The following is a 25,522-nucleotide window of genomic DNA, read 5'->3' as shown; positions in this document are numbered from 1 at the left end:
ATGGTTACTAACTCTAGGGTCTCTCCTGAGTCTGGGGACTGCTGAAGTTTATTCTTTAGACCTGGCAGTTATTTGCCTCTGGTTAATAATTAAGACTTTGCCACAGAGGTCCAGGTACCTGGAACTAGGATTTTCTGTATGATTGGTGGCAAAGAGTAGAGAATAGAGTTTCTCTTGTTTGTGTGAATCTACCCTAGATCCAAAAGGCTGAAGATCAAGAGCCATGTTTTTGACCTATCAGGTTCAGTCCATGCTTTTTAAGAGATTGTAATCTCAGCCGTGTCTGTAGAAGAATAGGTAGGAAAAGCTTAAAAGCCATGAGCATAGACTTCAAAAGCTGTAGAAATTCAGAGAATTTAAGGAATTATGTGGAAAGATTACTGAGCTGAGAGTCAGAAGACCTGTTTCAGAATCATAGAATGCTGAAGGTGAAAAGGATGCTGAAAGTTATTTAATTCAAATCCTTTATTTTATAGATGAAGGAATGTGGGCCTAGAGAAGTGACCTGTCCAAGTTTACAACTAGACCTAGGACTAGAACCCCCATCTCTCACTCTTACTGAAATATTCTTCCCATATATTGCTACTTAGTTTGACTTTGCTACTAATTAACTGTGTGAACTCTGGGCAAGTCACTCTTCTTTCTTGGTCTTTCCTCGTAAAATGAGAGAGTTAGCATGAATGATTTCAAAGGTCTATACTAATGTCCCAAATTCTACATAAATGATCTAGAATACAATTGTGGGCAATGCTAGTTAGCCTCATGGAAGATGAAGGCCCTGGAACATGAAGGAACATGATAGGCCCTGGAAGTAAATCCAGGGATTGGTAGAGGAGAGGGGTAAGGGGTTTCGTGGGGTGGGGAACAATGTGAACAGAGGCTCAGAGGTTTGAATGTATGGCTGTAGTAAAAAGAAATGGCCCGGTTATAGCAGTCAAGAGGATCAGTGGGAGATGAATCATTTAAGAAAGCCACTTCATAGAGATTATTTTATCCCTGGGAAGGGCTTTTAGGTTCTCTTTCTGTAGAAACCCATGGAAAGCAGAATGGAAAAATTTGCATTTTGTAACATGTCATGATGCATGTTGATGCAGTTTTTGGCCTTGTGAATATGTGGTGGTGAAGAACATGAACAGATTAGTGTTAAGGTTCCAGCAAATCACTTCTGCTATCTAGATGGGAGTTTAGGTAGTTAAGTTTGTTTGATTTCCATTCCTTATCCATTGTAATAATCCATCTTCTCAGACTTTCAGTGATCATTCTAGATTTTAAAAGATGTGACTGTCTTCATCTGGATCTCAGCACTGTATAGTCAAATTGTGGGCTCAGAGACTTCCCTGGCGGTCCAGTGGTTAAGACTTCACACTTCCAATGCAAGGGGCGCAGGTTCAATCCCTGGTTGGGGAACTAGGATCCCACATGCCATGCGGTGCGGCCAAAGAAAAAAAAAGTTGTGGGCTCAGGTGGGAAATTGTGGGAATAATCTGAGCCTATCTCTGGGACCTGTTATTTTCTTCTAAACATACTTTAGCACAGTGCAGTTATACTGGTTTTGATTGCATGCTTATTTGAAGTGTTCTTTAGTCTTTCATGAATGCACTATATATATATTATGTATATATTGTGTGTGTGTGTGTGTGTGTGTGTGTGTGTGTGTGTATATATATGTATGTATAAAGAGACAGAGAGAGAAAGACAGAATGATATCGAAATCTCTTGAGGAGGGTGGGTCTTATCTCCCATCTAGCTTGTAAGGTATCTTAAGAGTGGTGGTGTTTAGCTCATATTAGCAATAACCTGTTATGTATTTTAGTTTTACTGTGAGTCTTGTGACTCTTGGGATTACTTTCAAGTCTCTCCATTTCTGTGGTCTAATGTAGGAGATTGACGGTTTTGAAAACATTAGTCCTCTCACCAAGGTAACTGTGAGGCAAAGAGAACCACTGATATGACTATACCAGACCAGAAGAACTCTGTTGAGAAAAGATTTTTATTTTTCTCTAGAGATAGTGTCTTAGGTTTTGTCTTGTATCAATATTTAATGAAGGATCATGTCTATCGGATTTTAAATCTGCATTATTTTACATAGCACAGGGCTGCCAGCTTTTATCGTTATAAATGAGAGCAGTATTTGACCCACTGCTCTAGGGATTGATAACATACATTTAAAGTGAATAATTGCTAAGTTCCTATATTATTTGAATCAGTACCACAGTCTTTCATGGCTACAGAAAGGTTTACACAGAATATTAAATAAAGGAGACCAAGATGAGTCTTCAGGTCCTCAGGATATGTCTGGATCTCCACAGAAAATGCTGCTGGCAGTAGGATTGCCTTAGTTTTTTCTCAAAGTCACATATTTCTGTCCATAGCTATGGAGTTCCTTTGATTCCTTCATTTGGCCGTAGAAGCAAAGTAGTTTTAAGGACTCTTCTAAAATTATTTCATCATGCTTTCACGGGGCCTAAAGAGATATTTTTAGTTTTGTTAGTTTTTGTGAAAGATGTGTGTCAGGCTCCCCAGGCATAGAGGTTTCTAGTGATTTCTTGATTCTGGTATTTTAAAAAGATGGGAGTTGGCCTTAGTTGGCAGCTCTTTGCATCCGCCAGGGCTTGTTCGTTACTTACTTCTAGGCCCATGGGTGACGTCTGTTTCCTGTGATTGAAACCACAAGAAGAAGTGGTGAGAAGTCTCTGTAGGATATGTCCTATCAAGCAAGCAGCAGGCATTGGGCTGCCCTCAAAAAGAACACTAGTAACTAAGCACTGTCTTTAAGGGTCCCTGAAGAGACCCTAGAAATGATCTGACTCGGCCTCCTCATCTTAACATGAGAATGCCACTGAGGCCTAGAGGTATTAAGTTGCTCAAGGTCATGTAATTAGGTAAGCTAGCTTTTAGACTCCACTAACTGTTCATTATTCTTTCTCACATTGCATTGTCATCCCTAAATTTTGTGACTGTGCCCTGCCAGAGTGTTGCCTTAAGCAAAGTACTACTGGAAAAGAGTAAATGCTGGTGGGCATTTTGAATATGAATATTGGATATTTTGCTTTTCGATGCTGTGCTAATTTTTATACTCTTTTAAAATAATTTTTATACTCTTTTTGAAAAGACATATACATACATTTTCAAAATAGCAAAATCTAAGAACCCCCAATTTTTATTTTTTATTTCACTTAGTATTTGAATATTCTAGTCATCTCTATGCACAGATATTTTTACAACATTGCAATTACAGTTGCTACACATTTTCTGCTTTTAAAACAATGTGTCATAAACATTTTTCATCTCTCTAATCTTTGAAAATTGGTACTTTTGTTTGAAATGGAAATTTTGTTTTATTTTGCTTTGGCCGCACCGCACGGCTTGTGGGATCTTAGTTCCCCGACCAGGGATCGAACCCCAGCCCTCAGTGAAAGCATGGAATCCTAACCACTGGACCACCAGGTAATTCCCTGGAAATGTATTTGTATCATAAAAATGATACACATTTTTCTAAGAAAATGTAGATGTGTATAAAAATAGAGTAAAACAATATCCTAACTCGTTTTCCAGAAATTTTAGTTATTTTTCAGTAGTTAGAACCAAAGAGAAAAATACATGGTACATGGAAGTCTCTTTGGAACCTAAGTACTTTGGCATGAAATTCTGTAATGTGTTTGCATTAGAACATAGTTCCACACAAGTATCGTTGCTAGAAGTATTGGAAGTTTCTTGTTTTAACTCTTGCCTATATTTCTGGTTATAGAGGAGTAATGAGATTTCACCTCATGCTGTCTCCCTCCTCCCTTCTCCAAATTTTCTCAAAATAAAATCTTAATTCTAGATTTGTAAAATGTTTATGTTTATGTAAATATGTTTATGTAAACATTTTATGTAAACAGTAAATGTTTACTGTGGTTTCATAAGATCAAGTCTGGCTTTTTGAGTAGTAGTATAATTTTTGGATCAGTTAAGCTATTATCAGTAGGTCGTGATTACTTCTTGTATTCAGGAATGATGTGAGGGTAGAAGAAGTGTAACCATCATTTAGAAATGAAGGGTTTGAGAATGGGATTTAAAACAAGGTAGCCTCATGCTTGGTGCCTGTATGTAGAAGCAATATCAGCTGCAGGAACTTCCTGTCTGTCAGGCCGTTGGGTGTGTCATTCATGTGCTCACCCTTGAGAAAGAGTAGATGTCCTGCTACTCACATCACAACATGGGAGGAGAAGACAGTTGCTACGGAGATTGGGAAACAGCATTCCTGAGTCATTGACTGTTTCCAAATGAATGAACAACACCCCTTTTTTCTTAGCTTCTCTAAGCTAAGGCAGTGAAGAGAGAGGCCTAATAAGAAAGTAAAGAACAAGTATCAGTATTTGGAGCTTGAGTAGTATTTCAAAACTTTGGAAAAGTAGGTTAACGTTATTTATTGTTTCCTATATATGTATTTGAAAGTTTTATTAGAACCTTTGGATGTTTGAAAGGGAGGAAGCTTTGCTTACTCTGCCCTCTCACCAGATGACAGAATGTGTGTGCGCCTCCTTCCTGACAGCAAAGGAGAGGAGCGTGTCTGCCACGTCATGTGGTACTTGATAGGAAACTAGGACTTCTAGAATCTGAGCACCTTCTCTAGTGGCAACTTGTTTTCCCGGCCCTTGAGTGCTTTGTAGTGCAGGGGGCTGGCAGTTTGTGTGCATGGACATAGAGGAAGAATGCAATGTTCCCAGCCTGGTTTCCACCTGTTCTGCTGAGCTGGAATAGTGAAACCTGAGTGGACTGTCCTTCTTCCTCGAGGCTATCAGCTATCTAGGATGCAGTCTCTGCCAGTCCCAGGCTTCAGGATGAGCTAAGCTGGAGGCAAAAAGTTGCCCTCTCCTTTTCCCCAAGAGACTTGCCTTCTTGGACTGTTAGAGAACTGTTCGAACGTACTGGACCTGTCTCTCAGAGGATTGAATTCTAATATTAAGATAGTTTTTTCCCCTCATTTTAATTATAGTCGGGAAATGTGGTTTATTGGAAAGCAGACTCTAAACAGTTTTAGACAGTCGTGAGGGAAATTGAGTTTGTTGCTTTGAATTTATAAGCAAATTGCTTCAAGTTTATAATTATTGAAATGGGATGGAGTACAGTTACCTAATAATATTCTTTACATGGCCTTTAAAAAATGTTTTTTTTTTTTTTTTTTTTTTTTTGGCTGCGTTGGGTCTTAGTTGCAGCACGCAGATCTTTCGTTGGGCTCCAGAGCATGTGGGCTCTGTAGTTGCAGCACACGGGCTCTGTAGTTGTGGCGTATGGGCTTAGTTGCCCCACGGCATGTGGGATCTTAGTTCCCCCACGGCATGTGGGATCTTAGTTCCCCAACCAGGGATCGAACCCATGTCCCCTGCCTTGGAAGGCAGATTCTTAACCACTGGACCACAAGGGAAGTCCCCTATATGGCATTTCTAACTTGTGCTTCACATGGGCCACTGCCTGGAATCTTTCTGGACTCCCTGGGTTGTATCAGGATAAAGATACTGATTCTAGAAGGCAGGGGTAGATTGAAAGACGTCTTTTAATTAGGAGTAAAAGATCTTGGGGGCTTCCCTGGTGGCGCAGTGGTTGAGAGTCTGCCTGCTGATGCAGGGGACACGGGTTCGTGCCCTGGTCCGGGAGGATCCCACATGCCGCGGAGCGGCTAGGCCCGTGAGCCATGGCCGCTGAGCCTGCGTGTCCGGAGCCTTTGCTCCGCAGCGGGAGAGGCCACAGCAGTGAGAGGCCCACGTACCACAAAAAAAAAAAAAAAAAAAAAAAAGATCTTGGGCTCTCCTCTACTGTGTTTCCTGTGTTGTCTCTTGTATGAGTTGTCACAAATTTAACTCTCCAATACTGAGTTTAGCTGTGGGGCTGCTGAGGCAGTGTGGAACTAAGTGGATGAGCTGCTAGAGTCTTACTTGTTCCTTTAGCACTTTTTCCTTAGCAGTCATGGAGAACATGAGTGTGCCATCTCATTTCTGGGGGTTGCTAGATAATCTTCAGTTTTCTTTCCCTTAAGCGCATTTAACTTTATAATGGTAAATTAGCTTTAGAGTTCATATTTTTCAATTTCTAGTCATTTGGTGCTCTTGTTTTAGACTTCCTTTCCTCTGATATACCTTTTTTCTTTGATTTTCTTTTTTGAAGTGGGTACTCCAGTTCTACACAACTCCTGTTGAGGCTGTTGGCACTAATAAGTAGTGATGTCAGGATCTAGTTTGTTTCTCTGTAAATGGAATATGAGATATTGACTCATTCCATGCCATCCATGGGCCGTTATTTTAAAATGGAAGGGAAAATTTCCTACATTTGAAGGTATCCATTATTTCCTTCTCTCTAGTTCTAATTGACTTCTCTATAAGGAGTGGGAATTGAAGGGAGTTTCATTGGTTCCATCATCATATATTATTTACCTTTTACAAAACACTTTGCAAAACAAAGTGCTTTACGTCTATTTTATTATTTATTCTTCACACAAGCCCTATGAGACAACATAGTCCTAAAGATAGGAAGGCTGAAACTGTGGTGGATAAAAAGAAGAGCTTGGGACTTCGCTGGTGGTGCAGTGGTTAAGAATCCTCCTGCCAATGCAGGGGACACAGGTTCGATCCCTGGTCCGAGAAGATCCCACATGCCGCAGGGCAACTTAGCCTGTGCACCGCAACTGCTGAGCCCGTGCTCTAGAGCCTACGAGCTGCAACTACTGAGCCCACACGCCTAGAGCCCGTGCTCCGCAACAAGAGAAACCACCGCAGTGAGAAGCCTGTGCACCGCAACAAAGAGTAGCCCCCTCGCTCAGCAACGAAGACCCAGCACAACCCCCCCCCCAAAAAAAAAGCTTACCCTGCCTTTACTGTCCTTTAGTGGAAATGTAGCAAATCTTGTGGCAAAGCTGGAATAGGGCTTGTTGGTAACTGAATTCACATCCATGTTATGACCCTCTGTTGCCTCACTATCCTAAGAAACTGAATGTCAGTCCTGTGCTAGAATAAAAAAATGAATCAGAGCCAGACCCTGCTCTTTGTTCTTTCTGATTCTGAATGACAGATACCTTACCTGTTCCTTCCTGGGTAGGTATATTGGGACTTGAAAGGAAACTGTTGTTGGCTGCAGTGAGACTTATTTCCCATTTTACCCATAGGTAGCCTATATCTTTACTGAAGGCTTATTGCTTTTCACAGGTGGTGGAAGACTCCCTAGGTGACATGTGTGCCATAATTGGATATTTTCCCCAAGGACAACTAACAAATGTGTCATGTGGGCTGAAGCATCACTCAGGGTCTCCTGGCCTTATTCATAGGGAAAGACATTATTCTTGAAGGTTTGGTCTGAGCTGTCTATAACAATCATACTGTACTGTCATAAACCTTAACTTGAAACTTTTCTTTAGCTTGTTCAATTTGCATAAAGTAATGAATAAATGAATATACTGTGCTTAGGATGATGTTCTTAAACCTAGAGTGATGATAATTTTTAAAATATTTATTAAATATTGGACATGTCAAATGAACAAAGCATGGGTTCTTGCCCCCAAGCAACTTACAGTCTGGTCCACAGAAACAGCTACAATAACGGTCTGAAGAAGGATCTGATATAAAATATTTAGAGCCTGGCTTGGCTGAGTCCTTTAGATCTTTTTGTGAAATGATTGGCTATGGCTAAGTATACAATTTACAGATGGGGAATAACTTTTTCCTTATGCCATGTTGTAGGAGTACCGTGTCAACTAGTACACGTGTATATTTTATGAGAATATATTTCTGTAGTAATAAGAGTACAATTGCTTTTATAGAATGCTCTCTCACTCCATTTTATGATCTTAGTTGTCCCAAGAAGTGTGTGTCTGGTTTTGTTTTGTTTTTTAATAAATAGGGGAACTGAAGCATGAAGAATTAACGCGATTTGCTCAGAATCATACTTGCAGTTGTTTAGCATGCCATAAATAAAAATTAGGACTCATGATCTTTTTCCTTTAGCTAAAGTTCTAGATAAATTTTGTCAGTTTGCTTACTGTATTAGTTGCCTACTTTTACATGACAAACTCAATAGCTTAAAATAAAACCCACTTATTAGCTTGCAGTTCCGTTGGTCAGAAGTCCAGCAAGGATAGTTTGGCTGGGTTCTCAGAGTATCACAGGGCTGAAATCAAGGTGTCAGCTGGGCCTTTTCTCATCTGTAGGTGCTGGAGGAAAACCTTCCAAGCGCATTCAGGTTGGAAGAATTCAGCCTCTTGCAGTTGTAGCACTGAGGTCCCTGTTTCTTTGCTGGCTCTCAGCTCCTAGATGCTGCCTGTAATCCCTGCCATTTGGCTTCTTTTATGCTGAAGCCAGAAATGGCATGTTGGATCCTTGTGTTTCTGACCTCTTACCCTAGGTTTAAAGGGCTTGTGTGATTGGGTCAGACCCACATGGATAATTTCCCCTTCTTAAAAGTCAGTTGTGCTAAATAATATAACCTAATCACAAGAGTGATATCCTATAATATTTACAGTCCTGGTGATTATACAGCGTATGTACTTCAGGCTGGGAATCTTGGGGGACGTCCTAGAATTCTACCTACCACACTAAATATTTCCCTCACGCTGAATTAGCCCATGAGCAAGTGTGGATGTCAGAAGAGGGAGAGGTGGGAATTGAGTATATTGAGGCAGTGAATTGCATTGTGATTATAGGTGTTATGAGAAAAACCTGGGCCTCCTAGAATCATCACAGAGCAGGAGCCAAGTGGCATTCACCTGTGGTGTTCTCCCTTAGCCGAGAGTTCAGATATAGTTGTCCCCTATAAGTTAGCCTGAACAAAATCTTTAGAAAGTACTGAAATATGGGCTTGCTCTAATAGGTTTATATTACCCGTATGCTAGCCACATGGTTCATGAGGTAAAAGTCCATGATTAACTGTTCCTGTGAAGCACATTGGTAGGAATTAGAAACACTTTTTGCTATGTAAAGTACTCTGTGATCAGAGTAATGGTTAATCATATTCTCTTATTAGATCTCTCCTAACCTCTCTTCTGCTAAGGACACTACCTAATTACTTTTTGTTAGGCTACATGAGTATCCTGTTCCAAGAGACTGTCCTTAATTGTCTGAGAATCCTATGCCCTTTTTGTGACCAGATGGAAAAGTTAAAGATTCAGGGAACTGGGTAGAAGTGAATCAGTGCCTTGGATGAATTTTATTATATCCTTGAATTTATAATAAGACGAGTTCTGTTACTAGGCAAACAGAGGGAACCTCTGTCCAAAAAGACTGCCAAGTTTAGTCCGATCGGCCCACTTTTAAAAAGCTGAAGTACTAATAGATGCAGCCACCACCACCACAACAAATCCAGCTGTGGAAAAGGAGTCTTAGATTTCATTTGCATTTATTATGATAATAATTGATCAGAGTATGTTTCAGACTCATTCGGTCATGAATTTATTTTAATTAGCTTGGCCTCATAGGGCATACCTTGGGAGATTGACTTTAATTTTTGGTTTCTTAGAGAAACCAAACTGTAAAGTCTCTAGGAAGTTTCTTATTTCCTGCAGATGGTAACCAAAAGATTTATCTTACCACATATTACATTAGGATGTGGTGACTGAATCAGCGCTTTGAATTACACTCTGGAAGGAGAGCGAAGGGACAGCTTTTCATTTTTATGTTGATTGATGGTCTTAATGCAGAGCAGTGCCCAGCCAAGTATATTTATTCTGATGCTATTACTTTTGATGCAGTGTACCTTTGAGCAATTTGTGTTAATTTAAGTAAGATTTGATAATACTGAGAATCTTTTAGAGGAAATGAATCTTATTTTAATAAATGCAGTTTTGTTAAGGTCTTTTCCTGTACCAGCTAATGACCTTCAGAAATTTATTTACCCATCCCATTCTATTGAATAAAAAATTCCTATAGAATAAATGTTTTTCTGCCCCTTTAAAAAATATTTTGTGCTTCTATCTATCATTGTTTGCATATAACTGAAAGATTATTATAAAAATTGAGTAAGAAGCAAAAATCTAGACTATATTTAAATGACGATATTGCCACCCTGAGGAGGAGGCTCCCAAGTGTTGGAGTCATAGTCTGACTTTAGATTCTCTGTGTGTTTACAAGGGCTCCTTCTGAGGGTATCCGTGGGTTAAGCCATGAGGAATGTAGGGGATCACCACAAAGATCCTGGAATCTTTGTCCTAGGGATTTCTTTTACCTCTTTCATGTGTTAGATCTCCTGTTTCCTGTATTTCAGGTCTTTAACTTTCTTGGTTTGCTCCCTCATTTTGGTGGAGCGTATCCTACAATTGCTTCCTAAAGTGCACGGGGATAAATTTTTTGAAAGCTTCAATGTCTGAAAATATCTATTTTGAACTCACATTTGATGAGTAATTTGGTTGGGTATAGAATTCTAAGTTAGAAGTTTTATTCTTTTTTTTTCAGGTTTTAAAAAGGCCTTTTTTCATTGTTTAGCTTTTTGTATGTAGTTTAAAAAATTCAAAGCTTCTCTGATTTCTTTGTATATGACCGGTTTTCCTCCCTTCTTCCCCGCCCCCGCTTGCCCCAGCCGCACTGCATGGCATGCCGGATCTTAGTTCCCTGATCAGGGATTGAACCTGCTCCCCCAGCAGTGAAATTTCGGAGTCTTAACCACTGGACCGCCAGGGAAGTCCCCCTTCTTTCAAACTGTAGGATTTTCTTTGTTTTCCCAGTGTTTTGGAATTTCACCATGATATACCTTTGTGTGGTGATCTGTTTTTGTCTTTTGTGATGGGAACTTATCCTTCAGTACTGGAAAAATTTTTTAAAAATTGACCTATAGTTGATTTACAATGTTGTTAGTTTCTGCTATACCCCAAAGTGATTCAGATATACATATGTATACATCTTTTTAATATTCTTTTCCTTTATGGTTTATCACAGGATTTTTTTTTTTTTTTTTTTTTTTGGCTGTGTCGGGTCTTCGTTGCTGCACGCAGGCTTTCTCTAGTTGTGGTGAGCGGGGGCTACTCTTACTTGCAGTGCACAGGCTTCTCATGGCGGTGGCTTCTCTTGTTGCAGAGCATGGGCTCTAGGTGCATGGGCTTCAGTAGTTGTGGCTTGCGGGGTCTGGAGTGCAGGCTCAGTAGTTGTGGTGCATAGGCTTAGTTGCTCCACGGCAAGTGGGGTCTTCCCGGACCAGGGCTCGAACCCGTGTCCCTTGAATTGGCAGGCGGATTCTTAACGACTGCGCCACCAGGGAAGTCCCTATCACAGGATATTGAATATAGTTCCCTGTGCTATGTGGTAAGACCTTGTTGTTTATCCATTTTAGATATAATAGTTTGCATCTGCTAACCCCAGCCTCCCAATCCATCACTCCCCCACCCCTCTCCTTGGCAACCACAAGTCTGTTCCCTATGTCTATGAGTTTGTATCTATTTCATAGATAGGTTCATTTGTGCCATATTTTATTTATTTTTATTTTCTTAATTTAAAAAATTATTATTTTATTTATTTATTTTTGGCTGCGTCGTGTCTTCGTTGCTGTGTGCGGGCTTTCTCTAGTTGCGGCGAATGGGAGCTAGTCTTCGTTGCGGTGCGCGGGCTTCTCATTGCGGTGGCTTCTCTTGTTGCGGAACACGGTCTCTAGGCGCTTGGGCTCAGTAGTTGTGGCTCGTGGGCTCTAGAGTGCAGGCTCAGTTGTGGCGCACAGGCTTAGTTGCTCCGCGGCATGTGGGATCTTCCCGGACCAGGGATCAAACCTGTGTCCCCTGCATTGGCAGGAGGATTCCTAACCACTGCACCACCAGGGAAGCCCTGTGCCATATTTTAGATGCCACATATAAGTGATATCATATGGTATTTGTCTTTCTCTTTCTGACTTACTTCACTTAGTATGATAATCTCTCAGTACATCCACGTTGCTGCAAATGGCATTATTCCTTTCATTCTTATGGCTGCGTAGTATTCCATTGTATATATAAACCACGTCTTCTTTATCCACTCATCTGTTGATGGACATTTAGGTTGTTTCCATGTCTTGGCTATTGTGAATAGTGCTGCTGTGAACATAGGGTTGCATGTATCTTTTAAAATTATAGTTTTTTTCTGGATATATGCCCAGGAGTGAGATTGCTGGATCATATGGCAACTCTATTTTTAGTCTTTTGAGGAACCTCCATACTGTTTTCCAGAGTGGCTGCACCAACTTACATTCAGTACTGGGAAGTATTCTTGAATTATTTCTTTGATAGCTTCCTCCTCTGTTCTCCTGTTATTTGGATATTGGACCTCCCAAACTGATCTAATTTTCTTATCTTTACTCTCTTATTTTTCCATCTCTGTCTTTTTGCTCTAATTTTGGGAGATATCCTCAAATTCTTATCTTCCAGCCCTTATATTGAGTTTTCTCTTGAGTTTCTGTTCTCATGTGTTCAATTTCTCAGGGTTCTTTTTCCTCTGAATGTTTCTTTTTAAAATGGCATTATAGGGACTTCTCTGGCGGTCCAGTGGTTAAGACTCTGCACTTCCACTGCAGGGGGCGTGGGTTTGATCCCTGGTCGGAGGGCTAAGATAATGGATGCCGCCCAGCATGGCCAAAACTTTAAAAAAACAATTTAAAAAAATGGCATTATGTTCTCCCTTGTAGATATTAATTTGTTTCCTAATCTTTCTTTTTCTTGCATAGTCTCTGTATAATGAGTTGCTTTTTCCCCCCCTCTTATTAGGATTTTTCCTCATGTGTTTGATAATCCTTGGTTGTCTGTTAATGTTTAAAAATGAGGGGCTAAAAAACTCATTGGTAACTCTGGATGCATGGGTAGGGTTTGTTAGCTGTGCAGTTTATTGTAGGCTAGTCCTGTCCAATAGAAATATAATGTGAATCACATATGTAATTTTAGATTTTCTAGTAGCCACAGAAAAAGATAGAAAGAAAAAAGTGAAAAGAAACATGTGAAATTAACTTTAATAATAAAATTTTTAATCCAGTATATCTAAAACATTATTTTAACATGTAATAGATATAACAATTATATATAATTATATATAACAGTTATATATATATCTATATATATAGATATATATAGATATATACATATCTATAACAATAGATATAACAATTTTAACATGTAATAGATATAACAATTATTACCTTCTGTTTTTTATATGAAGTTATTGAACTTTTATATGAAGTTATTGAACTCCAGTTTTCATTTTACATTTATAGCACATCTCAATTTGGATGCTAAATTTTCATGAAGATACTTGATGTGTATTTAGATTTGAAAAAATTTACAGGTGAAAGGTAGATTCACATACCTAGCGTGTTCCAAACATATTGATATTTAAGTTTAACAATAACAATAAAATATTAGCTTTTAATTTTAAATTTCGATAAAATTAAATCAAATGAAAAATTCCTTTTTCAGTTGCACTAGGCACATTAGAAGTGCTTAATAGTTACCTGTGTCTGGTAGCTACCATATTGGATGGCATGGTTCATCTGCTTGGACTATGTCAGTAGCTTAATGTTGTTTTTCAATTCCCCAGAGAAGGCTCTTCCAACCTTCTGCCTCAAGGGTAAGGGTTTTGGGGTGCTGGGGTCCTGAGAAACTAGAAGGGGGAAGGTGCTGGGTGTCTCAGCACCTCAGCTGGGTGTCTCAGCTGGGTGTCTCATATAATCTATGCTTATAGTATGCATAGATTATTACTCTTCCTTTTGGTATAGGATCTCTGCCCACAGCTGTGCCTGGCATCCCCTGATCCAGAGATCTGTGTTTCTTCTAAGAATAAATTTCCAGACTTCTGCTGGAGTAAGGGAGGGTAGTCTCCCAATGGCATGGGGGGAGGGGTGTTGGGGGGTAATGGAAGATCTACCTGTCCAACTGCTTCTTAAACAGCTTTCAAACCAATCTTATTTTTGGGTCTCCCCCTCCCTCCAACTGCCCATTTCTATAGGTACCTGGTGCTGCTAATTCCTGAGCCTGTTGAGGATCCTGAAGTACAATTTGGATTGGTCATTAGCTTTTCCTATGGCAGGTTTAGGACTCAGTTTTCTTAGGTCTGTTGGGTCTTAGTCCTAGCTTCAAAAGTTGATTGCAATTACGCTTTTCTTGTTCTTCCCAACCTTGTAGGCTCCTTTCCTCTATCATTTTTTCTTTCTAAAAATTCCTTTTCTGTAGATTTAGAAGGATTTCAAAAAGCGGGGAAATTTGATTCAGTCTACCGTCTTTTATCTGGAAGTTCCTATTAATCTGTATTCATGAGCAGATTTTGATATGCTAAAAAATTTCATTCCGTATTTATGCTTCCTTCAGTATCTGTATTTGTAGTTAAAGGTTTTAGTATAGTTTTAGTGGAAGACTCAGTAGGAGGGACAGGACGATGAAGTATTTAGTGAAGATAAGTAAGGGTTTATAGTTTGGGGGCAGAAAATAATTGATAGCAAACAAGGAGAAAGGTGAGTGTAGAAGCATTTAGAAAGAAGTAGGTGGGGATCATTAGAGACTATGTTAAAAAGCTTGAACCTCTGGGGCATACGGCATAAATATAGCTCCAGTAGCATTTATCTTCAAGGTCTCCACTATTTTTAGTCCTTCTTACTTTTCATGACTAGGAACCTCTTGTTGCATATCTCAGAGAATCCACAAAACAGTTAATGGTACAGTTAAAAAAAAAAAAAAGCTGTTTGTAAACTGTATGTTCAAGATCTGTAAGGAAAGCACACATAGTATTAAATAAGTAAATTAATACACCCTCAGTATACTGTAGCAGCAGGTTCCATTTCAGTAATGGAATTGAGCTTGCTGTTTGGGTGTTCTGTTGGGTTCTGAAACAGAATTTTGCCGGTAGTACTGTGATTCACTTTGCTGGTAGATGCTGCCCTCTGTTGGAGTAGTTGAGGAAATGCATGGATCATTTTTACTGTCCTTACTCAAATTGAGCACTAAAGCATGGATAATTTTTTTAAGGAATAAATCTGTTTCTAATGATGCACCAAGGAAAGCAAGGGAGACTGGTTTCTTCCTTCTTAAGAAAAGAGATGTTTACTTTTGTATGTAAAGGCAACAGTTAGTGGGCATTAAATGGGAACAAGACAAGAATCTGGAGAATGCAAATATTTAGGGCTTTGGAATCTGGAGACCAGAGTTCCATACCCAGCTTGCCCTTATTCATGTGACCTCAGTGATTTACTCCACCTATCTGGGCTTCAGTTTCTTCACTAATGCAGTGAAGAGGTGGAATAGATTTGAGGGCTTTTGCAGGGATTGGTATTTTAGGAGAGCAGCCCCAGATTATGGTATTTGTTCATAGGAGATATAATGACTAAGTCTTAGGCTCTACCCTGAAGGAACTTAGTCTGGAAATGGCTAGAGGAGGCAATCAAAAGAGAGTTGTAATCCACTTCTAGTGCTGTGAGACAGGAAAGTACCTATTTCTATATACACACAAGGAGAGGTACCCATCCTATTAGAGGAGGTATCATCCTGTAGGGCCTGTTGGAGCTAGCCTTGAAAGCACAGTCTAGTCTGAGGGAAGCAGCAGCCTAGAGAAAGTCTTGGGTTGTGAGACAGCAAGATCTGTTTGTGGACCTGCAAACTAGTTAGGATGCCCAGAACATAGAGTTTGAAATGGAGGGTTTGTTGAGAGATGAGTCAAGGGAGAGAAGCCAGAAGTGTCATATGCCATGCTAAGGAATTTGGATCTTAACCTGAGGGCAGTAGGGAACTATTGCAGGGTTTTAAATGGGAAATAACATGGACAGCTTGGCATTTTAGAACGATTACTCTTGGGTATAGTATATAGAATGGATTTTGTGTTGGGCAGATGGGATTGAAGGCAAGGAGATCAGTTAGGAGGCTATTACAGTAAATCAAACAGGAGATCATAGTGGCGTGAACTTCAATAGTGGGGATGGAGGGAAGAGAAATAAGAGTCTGCAGACAGAACATGCTGCTGGTTTGTTGTTCTTTAACTTAACCTGCAGCTGAGATTGATTCATTAGACCCAGGTTCTGTTACCTACGTTATATCCATCCCAGAATTGTTTGGGTTGTTGCTTGGTTCTGAGGGAACATTTTGAGTCTGGAGGACAAGGTTCTGGAAGCACTTGCTCTAGGAGCAAATAAGTTTAACCTTCGCAATGGCAACCTAACTATAAACATTCATCCTTTTTGTGGCTTGTTTCACCTCTGTGTGTCAGGTGACAGGGTGGTGACAAAAGGAACTGTGAGTCTCCTTGGGTGTTGCTGTCTCTGCTTCATCATCCTTCTGCCTTTACTTTGTGTAAACAGCACACACAAAGTAACTTTAGATTCCATTGACACTGAGCAAGGATCGTATGGTTTTGGGTGAGTGATTAGCATTCCATCAGTAGAAGGTTGACCTCCTCTGGACCGTGGAGGGCAAAGTTAAGATTCACAGTTCACACTGGATTTAACCGAACTCTGACATGGGGCACATGAACATAAGGACATAGATTTTTCTCGTCTGTAAAAAGGTTGGTAAAGTAGCTTTGTGGCAGTGTCAGAAATAGTTTTTCATTAGTTGAGAAAAGTTCATCAAGAGGCATTTACTATACTCTTCTAAGGACATTAGCAAAAATAGATATGGTTTAAAACTAAGTATTAGAGTGAAGAATTCCTGCTTTCCTGGAATACCTGCTTGTTCAGATTTTTTGGGGTAAAGTGTAGCACATATACAGAAGAGAATATAAAACATACAGAATAATTATAAACAGAACATCCATGTAACCATCATCCATATCAAGAAATAGAATATTATTGTAAGCACCCCTGAAGCCCCCTGTCCCCTTCTGCAGTCATTACTCTTCCACCCACTTCAGGTAACCACTGTTTTGCCATTTGTGGTAATCATTCCCTTTATAATTGTACATCCTAAATAATATAATTTAGTCTTGCATGTTTTTAATCTCAGTGTAAAAGAAATAATACATTCACTTTTATGTTTGTGAGTAGCTATAAGTTCATTCACTTTCTTTGTGTAATTGTTTTCCACTCTACCATTATACGAGTTTATCCATTCTATTCTTGATAGCTATTTGGATTGTTCTCTGTTTTATTGATAGATATTACAGTGTTGCTGTGAACATTCTTGTTATACACAACCTGCTACATATGTGCAAGTTTCTGAAGGGTAGATTTATAGGAACTGATATGTTGAGTTGTAATATAGCTGCATATTTTAACTTTACTAGATCATGCCATACTGTTTTCCAAAGCGGCCATAGCAATTTACATTCACACCAACAGTGTGTGAGAGCTCCCGCTGCTCTGTGACTAGACAGACACACATGAAAATTTTTGCCAGTCTTGAGTGTGGAATGATATCTCGTTGTGGTTTTAGTTTGCATTTCCTTGTTTACTAATGCAGTTGAACACATTTCATAGGTTTATCAGTCATCCCATTTAGAGTTTTTTCAGTTCTCCACCTTTTTTTCCCCAAAGGGTTATTATATTTTAGTGACCTTAAAACTCCTACCCCTTACCTAAGGGAATGTGCCAAGGAATAGTCTGGCAGAAATCTAGCATGTGGGAAGGAGCCTAGATCCTTTCAACTTATTTTCTCCTCTTTTTTTCCCCAACCCATCTGGTATTTGGGAGCTTTCCTGGCATTTCACTGATCTCTCTTCCCTTTCTTCTCCCTCGTTTTTCCTGTTCCTAGACTCTGAAGCGGCTCATGGCAGATGAGGTAAGGAAATTTTGTTCAGCATGTGCATGGCTCATTTCCTACACTATGATATTTACCAGTTGCAATAACTTTGACTTTCTATAACTTATAAATGTGATATGGGTTCTATTCTCAGATCATCCCAAAGCTTTTTCCTAACTCTTTGCTCTGTTTGACCCATTGCATGCATTTTCCTGGCACATTCATTGGCTTCCAAGGTTAGGCATGTTCTTTAAACTCCAAGCTGACTTGCTGTCTGGATGTCACTCTTATCATTTGAAGCCCCAGAATGCTTGCAGATATTTACTGTTATTTTCAATCAGGTAGTGCCGATAAGCTGCAGCTTATCGGTAGCTCTTTTTGAATCGAACACTTGTCCTTGCGGTTTGAGGAGCGGTTCATAAGCATTTGGTTGACAGAGAGATGACATATATACCCCTGAAGTAGATTATATTCTTTGCAAAGGGGATTTTGGAGAATATGTACTGAACTTTTGCTGCTTACATAACACAAGTGCTATGGAGCGTACAGAAGAAAGAAAAAGGAATGGTTCCTGGTTTTAAGGCATTTCCTTGTTTCTTGTATATGACATATCTATTAAAATCTATGGTCACACTTACCTCTTGAAGGGAGAGATCCTCTGAGGGCCTGGCCATATTTATTATTGGATAGCTAGAGGGAAACAAAAGGCATTTTACTGAGCACTCTGCACATGAGGTGCTGTCAGTTCTGTGCTGCTAGAGGGCTTAGAAATGACAGGGGAGCTAAAGAACAAAGTTTTCTCTTTTTAGAGAGTTGCCAGTTCTTAATACTTCATTCCTCTTATCTTTGGATGAAGGTGAGAGTACAGAGTCCGTGTAGTAAATTAGGTACAAGGAAGATTGGTTTCTCTTTTTCATGTCAGAAGAGCCTTGAACTGGCCACAAACCAGAGGAGCCATGCACGTATAAGAAGTTAGAGGCTATTTGATGTGTGCTTTGTTGTGTAAACGAAAATGGATCACTGCTAATACTTTTTTATTCTTTCTCAGCTGGAGAGATTTACCAGCATGAGAATTAAGAAGGAGAAAGAGAAGCCTAATTCTGCTCATAGAAATTCTTCTGCATCATATGGGGATGATCCCACTGCACAGTCATTGCAGGATGTTTCAGATGAGCAAGTTCTAGTACTCTTTGAACAGATGCTGGTAAGTTTCCCACCCCAAAGCATTGCTTCTTCTTGAAAATGCTTTTACGAGCATGATGGGCCCTTTTTTGTGTACAGTCCCCCTTAACTATCCTTTAATTACAAAAAATTCCAGGCTTAACAGAAAACTTCTTAATAGCAGTCCCATTAATGAAGGGACTACATATACAAGCGCCAGTCCGTAAGATTGGAATCTATGAATTAGGCTTGGAAATACCTGATCACTGACCACCTTGTTAGCGTCCTTCAGCCCAGCAGCACTTTAGCCACAAAGATATAAAATGAGTGGGCCAGCTCTTGTGGTAGTGTGATGACCACCTTTGGGTTAGCCAGAGTAGATAAAGTTTTAAAACATTCACAACAAAATCTATATGAAGAAGAAGCTGAGTGACTTCCCTGGTGGCGCAGGGAATCTGCCTGCCAATGCAGGGGACACGGGTTCGATCCCTGGTCTGGGAAGATCCCACATGCTGCCAAGCAACTAAGCCTGTACGCCGTAACTACTGAGCCTGCACTCTAGAGCCCGTGAGCCACAACTACTGAGCCTGCGTGCCACAACTACTGAAGCCCGTGAGCCTAGAGCCCGTGCTCCACAACAAGAGAAGCCACCGCAATGAAAAGCCTGTGCACCGCAACGAAGAGTAGCTGCCGCTCGCCACAACTAGAGAAAGCTCACACGCGGCCGAAAATAAATAAATAAAAAAAAGGGAGGGAGGGAGGGAAAGAAAGAAAGAAGAAGCTGAGGAATAGAAAGGCATCGTTTGCCCGAGATCTTCTACTTAGTGGTGAATCTGGAAAGAGAATTCTGATGTTACAATCACTAGAAGACCTTTAAAGGTTGGGGCTGAGGTCAGTTCAATAATGAGCTGTGCATGGATGTGACTGACTTTGCTGTCTTCAGTGAGGACCATTGCGTGGGGAGGACACTGAGTGAATGCCCACTAGTGCTAAGTCTTGGAAAGTTTTGAGTACATGCTTATAAGGTTTCATAAGACCTATATATTAACTTGGATTTATGATCTCAGATTCAATTAGAGATTAGTGGCAGGCCTAACTTAATTAAAAGCATGCACTTAAAACCCTTAAAACTGAGGCCTGGTACCTGTGGTAGTCACCACTCAACCAGTACTACTATTCTTACTTTTCCTTGAAGCTTTCAGTTTGTCTCATAATAATCCAAGTGTGTTAAGAGTCCAAGAGTATGATCTATCAAGACAGTCTCTTGGCCTTGGATTGCAAATTTAAATGTCTTTAGGGCCAAGGGAGGAAGCATAAATAAGTTAAGCAGGCTACATAGAAGATGATAAAAAGGAGAAAGGACTGCAGTAAAATGAAGGACTTTTGGCATTTTTGATAAACTCCAACCACGATTCAGTTCCAGTAGGTTTTGTAGCATTACAGTTGGGAATGCTAGCCCAGTAGTGCCAGATATTTTTGTTTTTCAAAAGAAACCAGAAATCTCTATTTTTTTAAAAAAACAAAAATTGTTTTTTAAAAAACAAGTATCATAGCCAGCATTCAGATTTCCTGAATTAGGTCATTTTTAGAAAAACAATTTGTTTGTTCAAATCATAATTCCAGGTAAGGTCCGTTGTGATATTCTACTAAGTTTCATTTGAACTATAGGTTTTCCTCCCTCTCTTTAATCCTTGCTCTTGTTAGAAAAAATTTGTTGAAGAAACTGTTTGACCTGTAGAGTTTTCCATAATCTTAAATTTGCTGATCGTATCCCTTGGCGCTATAAATTCATATTTTTATATGAAGTCTCTCAAATTTAAAATGTTGAGCTAGCCAGACAAAACATACTTTATCTTTGGGTCTGATTCAACCTGAGGGCCAGTATTTTGCAGCTTCTTTTTTCAATTTATCTGTAAAAGGAGGAAGAAAGCACCAGGAATTGAGTCAGAAAGAAGTCAAATTATTACTGTGACAATTTGGTGGTGGTGATTCCTTCACACATCACACACATACACAAACACACACATGGGGGAGAAATTGAATATACCCTTTTTTTTTCTCCTATACTTTCCCCGTTTCAAATAATATTCTGGACTTGTTAGGGTTAAACTTGTGCTCACAAAAATAGGAGGCTCAGACACATGGTTATATATGTAACAGGGTCAAGCAGAGCCTTTCCCCCAATGACACACTCCAGGTTATGTCTGTTGAGGGAATTTGTCACAGTTTCCAGTTCTTTCTTCATGGGAAAGGAGTTTGTACAGGGACTTAGTTAACCAGGGGTAATGGGTGTTTAGGCCCTAGAGTGCTGCAGATTTTGCTGGTGTTTGCATGATGCCAGTCATCCAGTGCTTCAGTCTGAAGAGATGATAAAGGTCCATCCTAAGTGCAGAAAATACTATGTTTGCTTTTCTTTCAATAATGCAAAATAAGTTTTCCCTCTATATTGAGAGTCCATTTTGTTAGGGAAAAATTTAGTGTATGTGTATAAAAATGTCTATTGGGATTTATAATAAAATGTTAACCATATTTATCCCTAAGGAATTCCCATCATCTATAATAGCTTAAGTCTCTAAGGATCAGGAAAATTTATTTATTCAATAAGCATTTAGTATGTTCATCTCTTTACTAAGTATACTAAACATTAAACACTGAAAACTTGTAAGGAATTCAAGGCAATTTTTCCCCCTTTTTTCCTCCTGTTTCTAGTTGGATATGAACCTGAATGAGGAAAAACAGCAACCTTTGAGGGAGAAGGACATTATCATCAAGAGAGAGATGGTGTCCCAGTACTTGCACACCTCCAAGGCTGTGAGTCCTGGGGCAGGTACCCACGACGTGGGAGGCTGTGCCCTTATCTTGGACCTGTTTGTTTTGCTACTTTTATAGAACTTTTCATGTCCACATCAGTTTTATTTCATTCTTTTATATAAACCTACTCATTTGAGTTACTTTTCTTACATACTTTTGCCTGATTCGATCTTCATGAAGTATGTATGGGTAATGGGGAGGAAATTCTGAGTCTCACACAGTTTGGTGGTATATATAATGGGTGTTTGCCCTCATATTGTTTAAACTGTATTAACTAATTCTGGTCCAATTTATGACTGAGTCCAGTGTTTACTAATCTCTGTATGCTCCTTTCCAGGGCATGAGTCAAAAGGAGAGCTCTAGGTCAGCTATGATGTACATTCAGGAGCTGAGGTCGGGCTTGCGGGATATGCCTCTGCTCAGCTGCCTGGAGTCCCTTCGTGTCTCCCTCAACAACAACCCTGTCAGGTGAGGATTCTGAGGTAGTAACAGGAGTGAGAGCCCAGTGTTGGAGCTCACTGGTGGGGATTAAAGATCAAAGGAGTCAGGGAAGTATGAGACTGTTTTGGATTGGAAGTAAAGAGTTGCCAGGATATACTTTATTTTGGTGGATATTTATTGATTTGATTTGATATTGCATCGTCTTTGTCTCTTCCTTACAGTTGGGTGCAAACATTTGGTGCTGAGGGCCTGGCTTCCTTATTGGACATCCTTAAACGACTTCATGATGAGAAAGAGGAGACTGCTGGGTGAGGACTTCCGAGTCTTGGCATCTTCTAGGTGGAGGGTAGTAGAGGACTTGGCTGTTTGCTCTAAAGGAGAAAATGGCAGTTAAATGGAAAGTTATGGACTAGGATATTATGTTGTTAGCTGAGAATGGGGTTTATCGTAGGGGTGACCGGAGAATGAAGGATGATTATAGGTACAGGGAAAGGAGGAACTTAAATTTCACGGTGAATAACACAAGATATATACCACATAAGATTGTGAGTCTCCCAGCACAGGTTCTTATCCAGTCTGGAAACAGGGTCTGATTTAGTCTAAAGCTCTCCTGTGATCTGGTCTGGGTCATATCTCATTTGGAAGTCTTATAATACACTTGATCAGTTTGGGACTAGCTTTATGATAGTCTTCAGGATTGGAATAATTCTGGGGATACCTTGCACTGTCTTAGGTTAGGCTACCTTGAAGCCAGCCTGACCCAAAATGATTTCTCTACTTCCTGGGATCTTTCCAAAACAAAACACAGGACCTCTACCTCCTGAACGTACAGACTTGAAACCTCTGACGCAGTGAGGCAAGCAGTAATAGGTGGGATGTTATCCTGATAGAATTTAGCCCTTAGGAGCCTACAGGGAGTTAAAGAGAAGATTTTAATATAATACTGAATTCTTGGTTTATGAGAGGATTAACCAATGGTTCTTTCTTCAGCTACCTCTTTTCGCCAGTGTTTTAGGGTAGAGTGCTATGTGCTAGAATTTACTCAGCTACTAGTTGGGAGTGTTCCTAAGACCCTTGTTTACAAGATTGAAAAGTCAAATGGGGAGGGGTATAGAATGAAGGGACTTCACTGATTATGTCTTCTACATGCAGAAGCTATGATAGCCGTAACAAGCATGAGATCATCCGCTGCTTGAAAGCTTTTATGAACAACAAGGTAAGATATTTCCCATTCTCATTCAACCCCCATCGTGACCGCTGTTTTTTCTCTTCTGTTGGCAGACTCAAAAAGGGACCTAGGAATATGAGGTTCAAGGCTTCTAGCTTTCCCTTTTAGTACCGTAACTTTTTGATCACCACATACACATACTTTTATGGATCTTTTCCCTCAGTTGTAATGTCTGTTTCAGAGGATAGGCTTAATTTTCTTCTTCTGTTTATACTTTTTTTGCTAATTCTTAAATTTCCTGACCTGTAGTTATTATTTTTGGAAGGTTTACTTTATTTTCTGCTTATTTGTTGTTGTTTTTTCCCCAGTCTATTCCTACTTTACAATCTTTTCTTCCTTCCTTTCTTTTTCTTTCTCTCTTTCTCTCTCTCTTCCTCTTTCTTTTTCTTTTTTTGTCTGTTTAGTATTTAAACTTAGGGATCCTACAGTTATTTGTTCCTCAGTGCAAATCTGTCTTCCTCACTATTTAATTTTGTTATAATTATTCCACTGGCTTAGGGGGAGCATTGAAAAGAAACATAAGAATCAAAGTTTTTATTCTTGGAAGACATAGAATTCTGTTGTGTCTTCTAGAAAATTATTTTGCTCTGCTCATTTCTGTTTAGCTATATTGGAAAAAGTGTTCTACCCTATATTAGTTTGCTAGGGTTGCTATAACAAAGTATTACAAACTGGGTGTCTTAAACAACAGAAGTTCATTTATCTCACAGTTCTAGAGGTGATACGTCCAAGATAAGGTGTTGATAGGGTAGGTTCCTTCTGAAGGCTGTGAGAGAGGGTATGTCCCATGCCTGTTTCCTAGCTTCTGGTGTCTCGCTGGCAATCCTTGACATTCCTTGGCCTGTAGATGCATCACCCCAATCTCATCTTTTGTGTCCACATGGCGTTCTCCCTGTGTGCACATCTGTGTCCAAATTTCCCCTTTTTATAAAGATAACCATTATATGGGATTAAGGGCCCACCCTACTCTAGTCTGACCTCATGGTAATCTAATTACACCTGCCAATGACACTATTTCCAAATAAGGTTACATTCTGAGGTAATGGGGGTTAGGACTTAAACATACGAATTTTGGGAGGAGCACCATTCAATCCATAAGAACCCGTAAACTTGTCCTTGGTTAGATGCTCTCACCTTTAAGCCTCCCTTTTCTCTTTTTGTCCTACCAGTTTGGAATCAAGACCATGTTGGAGACAGAAGAAGGAATTCTGCTGCTGGTCAGAGCCATGGATCCTGCTGTTCCCAACATGATGATTGACGCAGCTAAGCTGCTTTCTGCTCTTTGTATCCTAGCACAGCCGGAAGACATGTATGTGACTGGAATTATTTTTCTTCTCTATTTTTTTTATCATCTTCTTTAGTCTAGAGGAATATTAAGTTGCTTGGGTGTCCACTTAGTCTTAAATACTAGGTAAGACTATATTTCTTACATGAACACTGTGTATCTTAATATTTAAGAAAGATTGTTAAGAGATGGAAGCTGTTCTGCATGTACCACTGGTTATCAAAGGTACAGCAGGATCTCCTAGATCTCCATTAATGTCTGTATTGTCTAGGACAAGGGTTTCTTCTTACATTTTTTTAAAATTCAGAAGTAACACACCATTATTTTTAAAATTCAAACAACATAGAAGTATATGAAGTACAATTTAACAACATCATCCCTTTGGCAAACCCTATTCAGCAGAGGTAACCACTGTTAATGGTGTGGTACAGTCTCATAGATCATTTTCTAGCACAGACAAATATTTACTAAATTCTAACACACCTGCCACTCCAAAAGATGGTTTCTTAGAATTAAGGAAAGATGGCTTATGCCTATAAAACCAATCTCATGTATAGGATAGATTTTTATTTTTGTGGAGGGGTTTGGTTTAACAAAAGCTAAATCATACCACCATTCTTTTCAACTTGTTTCTTTTTATTTAACAGTAGCTCTTGGACATTCTTCTCTGGCAGTACTTCTAGATCTATCTTATTATCTTTAGTGGCTGTTTAGCATTTCATACTCTGTACGTCCCATAATTTAATGATTCCTTCATTGCTAGACTTTTAGGTAGAATTTTTTTTAGCACATTCTGACCCCTGCTCCAGATGATAAAAAATTTTATTATCAATTCTTGTGCATATATTCTTTGTACATATATTATTTCATATTTATGTGTTTATGTTAGATAGATTTTCTAGAAGTAAGCCAATGTTATGTGCATTAAAAAATTGGTACTGTTAAATGCCCCTCCAAAAGGTGTACCAAT

At 39.5% G+C, this 25,522-nt stretch overlaps 1 protein-coding gene across 1 annotated transcript in view; it reads left to right on the top strand.

Annotated features, from left to right (window-relative positions):
* The window catches only part of DIAPH1 (diaphanous related formin 1), a 97,465-nt gene that overhangs the window by 9,078 nt on the left and 62,865 nt on the right, over positions 1-25,522 (top strand). The window contains exons 2-8 of the mRNA XM_079916506.1: positions 17,639-17,665; positions 18,675-18,830; positions 21,497-21,598; positions 21,936-22,066; positions 22,261-22,347; positions 23,192-23,255; positions 24,437-24,576. Coding sequence (XP_079772632.1) covers positions 17,639-17,665; positions 18,675-18,830; positions 21,497-21,598; positions 21,936-22,066; positions 22,261-22,347; positions 23,192-23,255; positions 24,437-24,576 — 707 coding nt within the window. The remainder of the gene's footprint in view (positions 1-17,638; positions 17,666-18,674; positions 18,831-21,496; positions 21,599-21,935; positions 22,067-22,260; positions 22,348-23,191; positions 23,256-24,436; positions 24,577-25,522) is intronic.

The sequence above is a fragment of the Stenella coeruleoalba genome (genome assembly GCF_951394435.1).
Source record: "Stenella coeruleoalba genome assembly, chromosome: 3".
Classification (NCBI taxonomy): Eukaryota; Metazoa; Chordata; class Mammalia; order Artiodactyla; family Delphinidae; genus Stenella; species Stenella coeruleoalba.
Note: the sequence above shows the minus strand (reverse complement) of the source record. Positions and strands in the feature narration are given on the sequence as shown.